We start from the raw sequence: 12,132 nt of genomic DNA on the forward strand, positions 1-12,132 counted from the left end.
TTTTAGTCGGTCCAAATTGGGTCCGATTCTCGTTATACCTCATATTTGTTTAAATCAATAATTAATTATAATTATTTTGTCTAATTTTTCATTTTTTCTTTTTATCGAGAAACATGATTCATTTATCAAAAATATGACCATCTTTAGCGAATATCTAAATAAAGTATATTTTTATTTTCATAAAATTAGATTCATATGAATAATAATATATTTTTTTGTCATAATAATATTTTAAGCAAATAAAGAAATAGATTCCCTCTTTTGGCTTTATAAGCACACCTTTCATTCCACCCTCTAACTCACACCACTTCAACTTCTCAACCAAACCATCATGAAGACCCTCACACTTCCTCTCCTCCTGCTCACCATCTTCATCTCCGTCGCCACTTCCACCGACATGTCGATAATCTCGTACGACGAGACGCACGGCGTCGGTTTCAGAACCGACGCCGAGATCACGGCTCTTTTCGAGTCGTGGCTTGTGAAGCACGGCAAGTCATATAACGCCCTAGGCGAAAAACAAAAAAGGTTCCAAATATTTAAAAATAATCTCTTGTACATCGACGAGCAGAATCTCGTCGATGACAAGAGTTTTAAGCTAGGATTGAATAAGTTTGCGGACTTGACTAATGAAGAGTATCGGTCCCAGTATACCGGTATGAAAAGTAAGGGTTTGAGGAAGAAAGTTAGTAAGAAAAGTGGAAGGTATGCTACACTCGCCGGTGAGAGCGTGCCGGAGTCCGTTGACTGGCGAGAGGACGGCGCCGTTGCTGCTGTTAAAGATCAAGGAAGCTGTGGTGAGTAGTTTCTTGCTAATCTTGATTAATTATATTTGTTAAATTGTTAATTAAGATTTTTACTTGATCTTTGCTAATTAAGTGCAGATTTACTTTTATTTGATATAGAAAGTTATGTAGATGATTTTTCATTTACTTTGATTTTATTCGGAAAGATCGAGAATCGAACTGGAGGGTAAGTGACGGAACATTATTAGGGAAATTTAAAATATGATTTAAATATCGGTTCTTGTTAAATCTGATTTGAGTAATATAATTTTCGAGCACAAAATAAAACTTGAAATTAATATAAGAATAATGATGAAAATAACAAAGAATAATTATTTATATTTTATACAATATCTTTGGACAAGAAAGTCCAGGGGTCCCATGGCTTTGTTGTATAGTACTATAGCCATTTGTCCATTTTTGATTTGTCAATCCATTGGCTGTGTTATCCATTGATATTTTGTTGTCATCCAATCATAAAATTACAATTCTGATATTTTGACAATATTTCAACTCTCGATTTATATAATTTCTTAATGTTAACTGGGTATTCGGATCACGTAATAATTTTTTAACGTTAACTGGGTATTCAGATCAGATTACACGCACATCTCTACTTTAATTGTACCAAAATAATTTTAGTGAACTTTTACTCCCCATGTTTATTTATTATAATTTATTTAAAAATTAAATAAATATAAGCTAGCTAAACGTTAGGAATTATTATTCTTATTCTTCAACGGAGAAGATAAGGGGATGTTGAATTTTTTATTTCTGCTGGGGCTTGTACTGTAATAATGGAGTTAAGGGGTCATCTAAATTTAATTTTATTTATATTAAATAAAATATTAGGATTCTATATATGTGGTGGACCTTAGAGTAAGTTAAGATGTCACATGGTGAGATATTTTATTAATTTAAAATAATTTTTGGTAACATAAAGTTAATATTCCCATTATTTGGGCCAGATTCATTGGCAATCTGTATCTGCAACTTGTAAGCAGCTTGATGAATATTCTTTTCATCCCACGGCTACTATGCTAGTTGGATTCCACTATTAGTAGATGCACTACTTTCCTTATAATCATGATTATTTTTCAGAACAGTATATCATTCTATAATTTTTTTAAAGTTTGTACGAGCGAACACACATTAAAAACTATCCTCAGTCCCGGCCAATTCTTTATGTTTGGTTTGGTTACGGAAGTTAAAAAATATGTATAAAATAGTAAAAAAGAGAAGAAAAAATGGGTGAAGTGGTGAAATCCAATTTTTTTATTTTTAATATATAAAAGAGAGATAGTAGAGCAAAAGTAGTGTGAAAAGGGAGGAAAAGTGAGAAAGTGGGGGACCCATTGACTATTTTTGGTAAGTTTTGAAAAGTAAAGAATTGGATGAAACGTCCAAAAAGGAAACTGTAGCAAATTGGTTGGGATAGAGGAACTAATTTTTATAAATCTTAATTGTTTTTATTGATAAAATTTGCGTGTATTAATGGGTTTATCAGCATTTATGATTGAAAGACCAGTCAAAAATTTGATCCATATCGTAAAAGTACAGAAATCGGAACTACCTGATTTTGATATTAGTTAGGAATTGATCAAAAATAACGGAACAAAAATTAGATGAACTTTAATATTTACAATAGTATTCGATAAAGTAGTCTTACTTATCCAATATAAAAATTTTAAATCAATTAATTAAATTAAAAAAAATGATTTGATAAATATTCTGTTTAGGATTAATAGGAATTTAATAAGGTATTTTCAGATTCTGCCTACTATGCAGAGATAGTTACATATTAAATTATTATTTTTGTTACAATGATTGATCGTCATGCATGACGTCATTCTACTTGCCGTTTGTAGTTAACCCGTTTGCGTTGTTACTACATACTGTACGTATCATGTTCAGTTGTCCATGTTCATAGTCCAACTTTTTGGCCATTGTGGGTCCCATCTGTAATTTGTCATGATTTGTAAAATTAGCCTGTGGATGAATGTGGGCCTCATTAGTACAATTGAACCTCTTTAAATAATTATTAGTGTCGGGATTAATAAAAAAATATTATTTTACTAAATTTATTATTTTTGAGTAAAAGTATATGTTGTATATTATGTTGGAATTGGAGATAAATATTATTTTAGCGAGATTATTCCTATATCGATTATTACTTCATCGAGTCAGAGGTTTAACCGTAATATGAACAATCGGTCTATGAAAATTTCGTAAAATAAAGGGAACAAAATTTTGAAAACATAATAATTGAACTCTTGACATCTCGTAATTTTGATACCGAAATACTTTGCAGTATAAAGATTTTGTGTCTGTGGATTGAATTTTACGAGTACGTTCTATCTGAAACATGTGATCTCCAGAACAAGGGAATTGACTAGTTGATTTGAAATGTATTAGGGAGCTGTTGGGCGTTTTCGACGATAAGTGCAGTAGAAGGAATAAACCAGATAGCCACCGGGAAGTTGATAACATTATCGGAACAAGAGTTAGTGGACTGTGACAGGTCTTACAATGAAGGTTGTAATGGAGGTCTTATGGACTATGCTTTCGAATTCATTATCAACAATGGTGGCATTGATACTGATGTTGATTATCCTTATACTGGCCGTGATGGAAAGTGTGATCAGTACAGGGTACGTATGAGAAACATGAGTACTCTTTTTTGGACTCATAAGTTGTTTAGACAAGTTGCTCTTGATGGACTTGATACTAACTAGCGCAGAATTTGATTTATCTGAATTGATTGTTGTTATTTGTAGAAAAATGCAAAAGTTGTCACTATTGATTCTTATGAGGATGTTCCTGCATACGATGAGTTGGCATTAAAGAAGGCCGCAGCTTACCAGCCTATCAGCGTTGCTATTGAAGCTGGTGGCAGAGATTTCCAGTTCTATGAATCGGTAATCACTTGTGCTTTTAACTGCAGTATAACTGTCTGAACAATTAGTTGTCATTTGGATTTCATGTTTGGAATGTATACCTATATTGTTTAGTACTTCGGAATTGTTTTGATGCCAACATAAGCTTTTAGCACCGAAACCAGAGTATTTCCTCGTAGCTTTTGAAAGAACTTGCTGGATTTCCTCGTAGCTTTTGAAAGAACTTACTGGAGTAACTTGAAACTTCTATTATAGGTTAAGATATATGCAGCAATTATGCATAGCAGTTTTAAGTTTAGGTTCTTCGTCTGACATTACAATTTTATCGCAGCTCTGGCCCCTACATGAATATCACATCTTGTATATCCGTTCTTTAGTTGATTGTAGATTCATAAGATGTAGGTTTCAATTGTGATACAGATGACAATGCAAGTTTTTGGCTTATGAAGTTTCTTGTCTCTATGCTGTTTAAATGTGAAATATATCTATGTGCAATACTATAGATGTATATTGATGATTCCCATTTTTTCGATATCTTTAGGGTATATTCACAGGAAAATGTGGGATAGCATTGGACCATGGTGTTGTAGTTGTTGGCTATGGCACAGAAAATGGTAAAGATTACTGGATTGTGCGAAACTCATGGGGTGCAGAGTGGGGTGAGAAGGGTTATTTGAGGATGGAACGTGGAATTTCCTCCAAATCGGGCCTTTGTGGAATTGCTATTGAACCATCTTACCCTGTGAAGACTGGTGTAAACCCTCCAAATCCTGGTCCATCTCCTCCAACACCTAAAACACCTGAAAGTGTTTGTGATGAATACTATACTTGCCCTATGAGTACTACCTGCTGCTGCATGTATGAGTATTATGGCTACTGCTTCGCCTGGGGCTGTTGCCCTCTTGAGGGTGCGTCTTGCTGTGATGATGGTTACAGTTGCTGTCCTCATGATTACCCCGTCTGCAATGTCCGTGCAGGAACCTGCTCGATGGTAAGAACTATAAATCTCATTTTAAATTTTATAATCAAATACTTTTTTCATCGCCTTTTTAATAGAGAATGTAATAGATCAATGTTTTCAGTCCCTAACTTTGACATGATAACTGGTATTTCCGGAAAAAAAGAAAAAAAAGAGTATGCTGGATCAAGATTTTTCCATTGCTTACCTATAACAATCTTGCTGTGCTGCAGAGCAACAACAATCCATTGGGAGTGAAGGCAATTCAGCGCATTCTTGCAACTCCAAACTGGCAACACGGAAGCAAAGGAAGGAAAGTTTCTGCTTAAGAAAAAACCACGAAGGACCCTCGAGTAATGTTTTGTGAGAACCAGAGCAGACAGCAGAGACAAATATACAACAGCAGAGTTGCTCAGGCTCCAGGTATGAATATCAGAAGCCGAGGAGGGTCAATAACCGGATACTCGCTTAAGATCTGTACAGTATGATGTTTAAATTTCAGTATTACATTTGAACAACAGGGATTGTACTTATTCTTAATCCTGTAAAGTAAATATGTCTTTTATGTCTGCAGTCTGCACTAAGTCATGACTGTCCTGAACTAATTATGTAGTTAATAAATACATATTTGGTATTATGCTATGTATGATGAACAGCTACAACAAATTTAAGTTTTAATATCAGGAAAATGAGAATTAACATGCTCAGAAAGTTACTTATTACTATCCCATTCCCAAATGATCAATTTAATTTAATCCTTAAGGAGCAAAAATGCAGATTAATAAAAGGGACCTCGCCAGTAACATAGACCACAACTCATTTCATACAATTTAGGGTGTGTTTGGTATTGCTGTTGCTGTCAGCAACAGAGCTTTTGATCTCAAACCTGCTGATAGAGAAAACAAGTGAAAAAGATGCTTTTCAGCTTTTGCAAGAAGCAGATGCTGATTTTATCATCAAACCTTACCAAAAACATTATTATTTTTATTTTTTTGCATCAAAACATATACTTATCAAAAAAATTACCAAACAATCATCTGATTTTTACAAGAGCACTTTTTTCAACAGAACTTTATCTAACAGTAAAACAATTTTTAACAGTAATTCCAAACAGAGCCTTAGAATATAACTTTTTCAGAAACATTACTAAAATATAAAATAAATAAATGAAGAAGAATATGACAATTGTGTTAGGGGACCATCCATTCTGTTTCTTGGTGTTGTCTGCTTTCAGTCTGATCCTACCAGTGTTACTTTGTCCTCTAAATTCAGTTATGATCAACATATAATCATTGCTAATATCATGTTTATAGAAAATCAGAGAAAAGTTAGCTGCAGAAATTAGATATTTCTACAGATATTGCTGTCAGGGTGGCCATAAGGTTAGAGCTGGCAATTTGTTCGTTTCGTGTAATTTCGTGTCGTGTACTTTCGTGTTTCGTGTCATGAATGTCCAACCCAAACCTGAACCGTTAAGGATTCGTTTCATTTCGTGTTCGTATACCTTCATTTCGTGTACATTTCGTGTCGTGTTTCGTGTAATTTAAAATTAATAATAAAAATAAAGATAAATAAAATATATATTTAAATATTAAGTTTTTATTAGTGGAGTCTTAAGTTAATAAGTCATAATGACTCAAGTGTATTCAATTATTATGAAATTTAAATTTGAATCTATTTTATGTACATATTATATGTAAATTATAATTGTAAAATATATGTATTCATATAATTTTGATAAATTTATTTAAATATTTATTTATTTCGTGTACTTTCGTTTCGTGTCGTGTACCCAGTGTAAACTCAAAACCGACACTAAATTCATCTGTATAATTTCGTGTTCGTGTACTTTCGAGTTCGTGTACCAAAAATGTCAAACCAAACCCGTTATTTTCGTATCGTGTTATCGTGTTGTTTACGAAATTGTCGGCTCTACATAAGGTATAATAATTTTGATAGTGATGACTGATGCCTACTGGTAGTTTGTATCAAATAGTACTAGTTGTGTCTTCAAAATGCTCTAAAAATGGTCATAATAGTACAACTGAAATTTAATAATCATATTATTGAATGAATACAAGTTTGTACATCAGAACATAAATTTGTTGGGCCACCAACCAACATACCAAGCTGGTAAAATCCAATCAATGAAATCAGACTTCACTAATTAGTTAAGAATCATAGTACTTTAGATGCACTGATAGGCCCTGTAAACCCTGATTCTGCTGCGATTACGTCTCCTAATCCAAGATTATGGTTTAAGAAATTGGTAGATTCTTGATGAGCTGCCATCTCCACAGCATAAGATGGCTCCACTTTCAGACAATTTTGAACTTCAGTAGGCCTACCAAAGTCATGCAACTTGACATTCTGGCAATCATCATTATCACCATTGCTTGTATATTGAAATCCTGCAGTGGCATTATAAGACGGTGGAACGGAAGGTAGCTTCGATGACAAAGCTCTATAATTGCAGGACTTGGAAGGCAGGAGAGGTGGAATTGACCAAAGGGGCGGTGATGATCGAACAACGCCATTTTGTTGACTGATATAGCTGAAGTATGCAGAGTCGTTCGAAGACTGATCATGTTGTCTTTCGTACTGCAACATTTTGAAACCACTTGAATGGTGCTTATCGTCGAGAAAGAGAGCTGTTTCACTTGATTCAGTCCCTATATGTAGATTTTTAGGCTTGAAGGTGTATGGATGTTGAATTGGTAGGTATGGCCTTTGCATGGCATACACGCCTGGTATGCTCTGAATGTAGCTGAATTTTCTTTGTATGCTAATCACAAGATTGAGATCTTCAACAATCTAAGTGAACTGATAATCATGAGTAGAGTGTAAACATATATATTACAAACATTAAAATGGAGATAAACAATTACCTTATCTAAGGATCCCAGTTGGATTATACCTTCTCTGACAGATATGACTGCAATTGTCTACAACAATAATAAACCTCAAATTGGTAAAATTATAGTAATTCCAATCAAGCTGTAAGTAAGTTAGAAATTGCTAATCCTAAGACCTGAATGCCAGAATTGAACTGAAGATCCCATGCTCTTGGTTGCTGCACAGATTGGAGAAACATTTTAAGTTATTAGGAATAAAAGCAACATAACATAGAACAAATAATTAGTAAAGTTTTTGCTAGCTATATGTAACAGAGAGGAGATCTTAAATTCTTCTTCTAAAGGCTTACAAGATCAAGGGAAGCATTCCAAGATGATGTAAAATTAGGATCATTTACATTTGGAGTATCATTGAATACCCATTTGTGACTATTATCTGCAGCAACCTTTCCGATCAAACTGCATGCAACTAACGAAAAATCAGAAAATTCAAATGGCAATTTTCTCCAGCAGATGTTGACTATCATACCCTTCTCCATAGTTGTAGACTTCATGAGACATTTTAAAGTAAACATCAGCTCCAAATCTACCATTTAGGTATCCATTAGCAGCCCTTTCACATTCACAAAAATCACAAAAACCATCTTCCCAGACAAGAATCCTGAAAAAAAATCATCTTGAAATGCAATGCATGGTAGTTGGAAGAGTTTATCTTCTCAGAACTTTATAATTGATTATTTTTTCTCGTAATTTACCAATTCCTTTTGTTTCCCTTGGCGCTTTCAAGTGAACCTGCTCCATGATCCCACCTGCATGAACAATTCATACTACATATCATCATCTACACACACATTTAGAACTCAATATTCTTTCGCATTTCCAATGACTTCAACAAAACTACACACACACATACTGTCTCGTTCCAAAGGACATAAAGAGTTGCTTACTCTGGAGGAGGATAATTCCGAGGCAAGATTCTCCAAAAGACTGCATAAACAAATCTAGAAGAACAAGAATCTGAATTAAATGAACAAAGGCTTCTTAGTGTTTGTTGTAAAAGACAGTTAAGCATGGGAAGTCCACTTTCCATTGTCCTATAGAGAAGAAAAGATAGGAGAGACAAATTAAGAGATAAGGATATGTAGATATCTATATATACAAAATGCCTGGAGAGAGTGTAATTAAAGTTGTTTCGGTCATCATCATGACAATTAAAAGATAAAGGGCAAAGAAACAAGAGCCAGAGAAACATGGTACCTACAGCAGAGTGAACATTAACACTTGTGTTGTGAACTGAATGTGTTAAAACTTAAAAGAGAAAGTACTACTTTAACTTGGAAGAAGTTACTCCACAAAATTTAGCATAATACCATAATACTAGTACATGAAACATGCATAACTATTTTTCCCACGTTAACGACTACACTTGAACTAGTTTTAGCTAAACCTTTTTTTATATATAAATGTTAGTTTTATTACACGGGAGTTTGGTTTAGCGTAATACTTGTGTATTCAGATGAGTGAACTGCTTAATAATCGGCTTAGGCAGGAGAATAATAATCAGAGAAAATTAGCCTAGGCGGAAAAAACACAGAAGAGAATCGGAAGATTGATCAAATAACATTTTCCAGAATAAAGAAGTTTGATCAAAATTTATGTATATTTAACATGAGGAAAGAACTGCAAAGTAGCTTCAATCGAAGGCATATTCCTGGATGATATTTCACTTTTTGATGGTTACGGACTCTCTAAAGTAATCACAGATCGAAGTTCTAATCAAATCTGCAAATGGTAAGAAGTGTCAGAGCAAAGGCTAGCTGATAATTGCAGTGGTCCAAATTTAAGGTCTTGATCATACCAGAAGGCAATTACTGTAAGACTATGACCTCACAATCTGTGCCATGCTTTGTCCCTCTGACCCTATAATTGATTTCAAACCATTCCCCCTCTGTCCCCAAAAGATTTGGAATATCTTGATTGAATCTTCAGTGACATTACACAAACACACACTCTATTGGTATTAGGGAACATTAGTACTTAATACTCAAAGGATCTGGTCCAACAGATACTCAATCCACATGAAAAAACCCTTCCTTTATAGCAATAAGCCTCTAGGAGCAAACACGTAATTTATTTATGTTTGATAAACGTAGGCGCTGCCTACCTTGAAGTGCAGAAGGTTTTGATAGATAGTGCAAGCTTAACACATCTTACGGTGAACTGAAACTTTAAATAACAAGTTCAGTTTTTTTATAATACCGTGCTAGTTCTAAAAAATTCTACGTGGGCGTCTTATGAATCATCAAAAAAAGGAAGATTGAATCATTTAAATTTTAACCGAAAACCTCAGTTCAGGTCACAGTTGAAGAAACATTAAGAAACTGGTGGTCCTTTCTATTACAATAAATCTAGGATTTCTTATGTGCAGTGGGGGTGTGTATAATCATGAATATCCTACAGACTCAAACAATTGGAAATGAGGATTCCCACTTACCTTTTGGCTTGTGACTTTATCTGCATTATTTCTCCCCCACCCACACACTCCTTCTATCCTAATTTATTTTGAAGCACTCGTCGTAGAATAACAGAACACAAATAATGCAGCTACACTGATCACTGTCACTAAAGATGGTCCTAAATGACTTCCCAAGAAAAAATGTCGTAAATGGACAAGGGGGTTAGAGTTAACTAGCTTGAAAAGATCAGGTCAGTAAATATAAACCCTGAGGTAGAGGCAACTAAAGGGATGTGACAAGTACTAACTATGATCTACCGCGACAAAAGGGCTAAACATCCACTGCATAGGCCCTCCTTACTCTTCAATAATGTTCCTTCCTTTTCCTACCCTTATCTCTTAGGATATCCTTACACATCTCTTTACTATCAAGTAACAACTTCATATGTATACACTATACAATACATGACAATTATATGCACATAATTCAGCTCCATAGATAATATAACCACATCTCTTCCATGCTTGTCCACATTTAATTTTGACCTACCTTCTGTCACTTCATTACTCATGCTAAACCCCGGGACCTATGTATACAAGGCTCAGCTCCATAGATAATATAACTGTATCTCGTGTATGTGTGTGTGTTTGTGCATGTGTATGAATAAGAACTTACACAACTCCACATGTTTCCAATCTAAGCCTCCTGTAAAGTGAAGAAAGCAACAAATGCCAGCCAGAAAATGTATCCTGCAAAAATGTTAAATAAAGATTTTTCTTTAGCCACTTGATGGTTCTATTCTTTCCCGATGCTGAAAGGGAAATTATGTTTGATCTGCAGAAGAGGAATGCAAGGGATACCTTATGGATTCGACATTTCATACATTATAAATGTACTTCAGGGTTTTCCTCTCCATTTTTCTCTAGACACTTGTACCGTAAAAATGTGTATTCTGCCTGCAATTCAGTTTCCTGAACCCTCAAGGCCTAATTACATTATCAGTATCATCGTTGAAAGCTGCTTTATTCTCAGTGTAACGCAGGGAAAAAAGAAAAAAAATACACGAGCTAAGCCCTCAACCATTACATAAGAATAATCACATACATATATTTGTCAAGTATTTTATATAAAACACATGAATACAGATGTTAGATTTACCTGCTTTGCAAAGGTGAATGGGACATATCTGTACTTAGTCATACGCATTATCTGTCTCTCCATTGTTGAGAGAAAACATCAATACAATAAACAGTAAAATTCGCAGAAGTACAGGCACATCAAATGCACAGAAGAACATCAGCACGACAAAAATGCGTAATGCCTTAGTTGGTAAACAGTGAATACCTGTTGTAGTAGAACATTCCAAATAGATATTAGCTAATCTGACAGCAGATCCTGGATTAGTAACTATACAGCAATGAGCCTTCATATTTTTTTTTTGCAAAATGAAGTACAGAGATTCAAATGTTGTAGAAATACTCTGTGCAAGATTTTATTTTTTTAGTTAAACACTCTTATACACCCGTCTTATCTTTAACAAAATTCGAATACTCGACATCCCATGAAGCGAGTGATGAAGATATTATTATATACAAAGAGATGCTGGGTCCATAGCACTGTCTTGAACCTTTTGTATCGGGGGAATTGAGATTACCTTCATGGATGATGGTAATCCATCTTTAAACCCAACTTTTCAATGTACACTTATCTACATAGACCTTTAAACAAACATCCTTAGCCCTCCAACAGAATTTCAAAATCTCAATTTTACCATCCATTCTGCAATACGAATCAATTATATATCATATACAAGAAATAGACAATATGTGAACCCTAATTACTATAAACCCTAATTACACAATCATATAACCCTTGAATATGCAATAATTCGGTCCGCTTCGGGTCGGACATTATAAAATCCGGATTTTTTGAAATCGGGCTGGATCAAGCTTTTTAAAAATCGGGCCCTGGCCCAATTTCGTTCAAAATAACTAGGGCCCGAGGAAAAACAGGGCTGTTTTTCTTTGTTACCAAACAAAGTCATTGTAATGGTACCATCCTAACAACCATTCCACCATGCAGAAAATAATTCAAATTTTACATGAATTTCTGCTTCAAATCATTGACTGACTTTATTCCCACACTGCTTTAAGCAAAAACATATATAAAGTTGAGTTCAGA

The 12,132-nt window shown here is 34.4% G+C and overlaps 2 protein-coding genes across 3 annotated transcripts; one reads left to right on the forward strand and one right to left on the reverse strand.

Annotated features, from left to right (window-relative positions):
- Window positions 1-288: 288 nt before the first annotated feature.
- LOC141721762 (low-temperature-induced cysteine proteinase-like) lies at window positions 289-5,277 on the forward strand. The gene is made up of 5 exons (XM_074524839.1): window positions 289-797; window positions 3,201-3,436; window positions 3,563-3,703; window positions 4,224-4,673; window positions 4,874-5,277. Exons 1-5 carry the CDS (start codon window positions 332-334, stop codon window positions 4,967-4,969), a joined length of 1,389 nt encoding a protein of 462 aa, XP_074380940.1. The 5' UTR covers window positions 289-331; the 3' UTR covers window positions 4,970-5,277.
- Window positions 5,278-6,685: 1,408 nt separating this feature from the next.
- On the reverse strand, window positions 6,686-11,350 carry LOC141721767 (uncharacterized). Of its 2 annotated transcripts, XM_074524855.1 has the most exons (9): window positions 10,812-11,350; window positions 10,627-10,700; window positions 8,443-8,589; window positions 8,251-8,304; window positions 8,025-8,156; window positions 7,846-7,954; window positions 7,672-7,713; window positions 7,529-7,585; window positions 6,686-7,454 (listed from the first exon to the last, which is right to left on the reverse strand). In XM_074524855.1, exons 1-9 carry the CDS (start codon window positions 10,830-10,832, stop codon window positions 6,819-6,821), a joined length of 1,272 nt encoding a protein of 423 aa, XP_074380956.1. In that variant the 5' UTR covers window positions 10,833-11,350; the 3' UTR covers window positions 6,686-6,818. The 2 variants fall into 2 exon arrangements, with proteins under 2 accessions (XP_074380956.1, XP_074380957.1); XM_074524856.1 differs by lacking the exons at window positions 10,627-10,700; window positions 10,812-11,350 and adding an exon at window positions 8,753-8,880.
- Window positions 11,351-12,132: the final 782 nt, after the last annotated feature.

The sequence above is a fragment of the Apium graveolens genome, chromosome 4 (assembly GCF_009905375.1).
Source record: "Apium graveolens cultivar Ventura chromosome 4, ASM990537v1, whole genome shotgun sequence".
Classification (NCBI taxonomy): domain Eukaryota; kingdom Viridiplantae; phylum Streptophyta; class Magnoliopsida; order Apiales; family Apiaceae; genus Apium; species Apium graveolens.

Bases quoted from the DNA above. Each gene is read 5' to 3' on its own strand.
- LOC141721762 (XM_074524839.1), top strand. From the start codon at position 332: ATGAAGACCCTCACACTTCCTCTCCTCCTGCTCACCATCTTCATCTCC. The intron at 798-3,200 runs GTGAGTAGTTTC...GAAATGTATTAG, and splicing joins TAAAGATCAAGGAAGCTGTG to GGAGCTGTTGGGCGTTTTCG. The intron at 3,704-4,223 runs GTAATCACTTGT...CGATATCTTTAG, and splicing joins ATTTCCAGTTCTATGAATCG to GGTATATTCACAGGAAAATG.
- LOC141721767 (XM_074524855.1), bottom strand. From the start codon at position 10,832: ATGAAATGTCGAATCCATAAG. The intron at 7,955-8,024 runs GTATGATAGTCA...AGTTGCATGCAG, and splicing joins GTCTACAACTATGGAGAAGG to TTTGATCGGAAAGGTTGCTG. The intron at 7,714-7,845 runs GTAAGCCTTTAG...CAATCTGTGCAG, and splicing joins GGAATGCTTCCCTTGATCTT to CAACCAAGAGCATGGGATCT.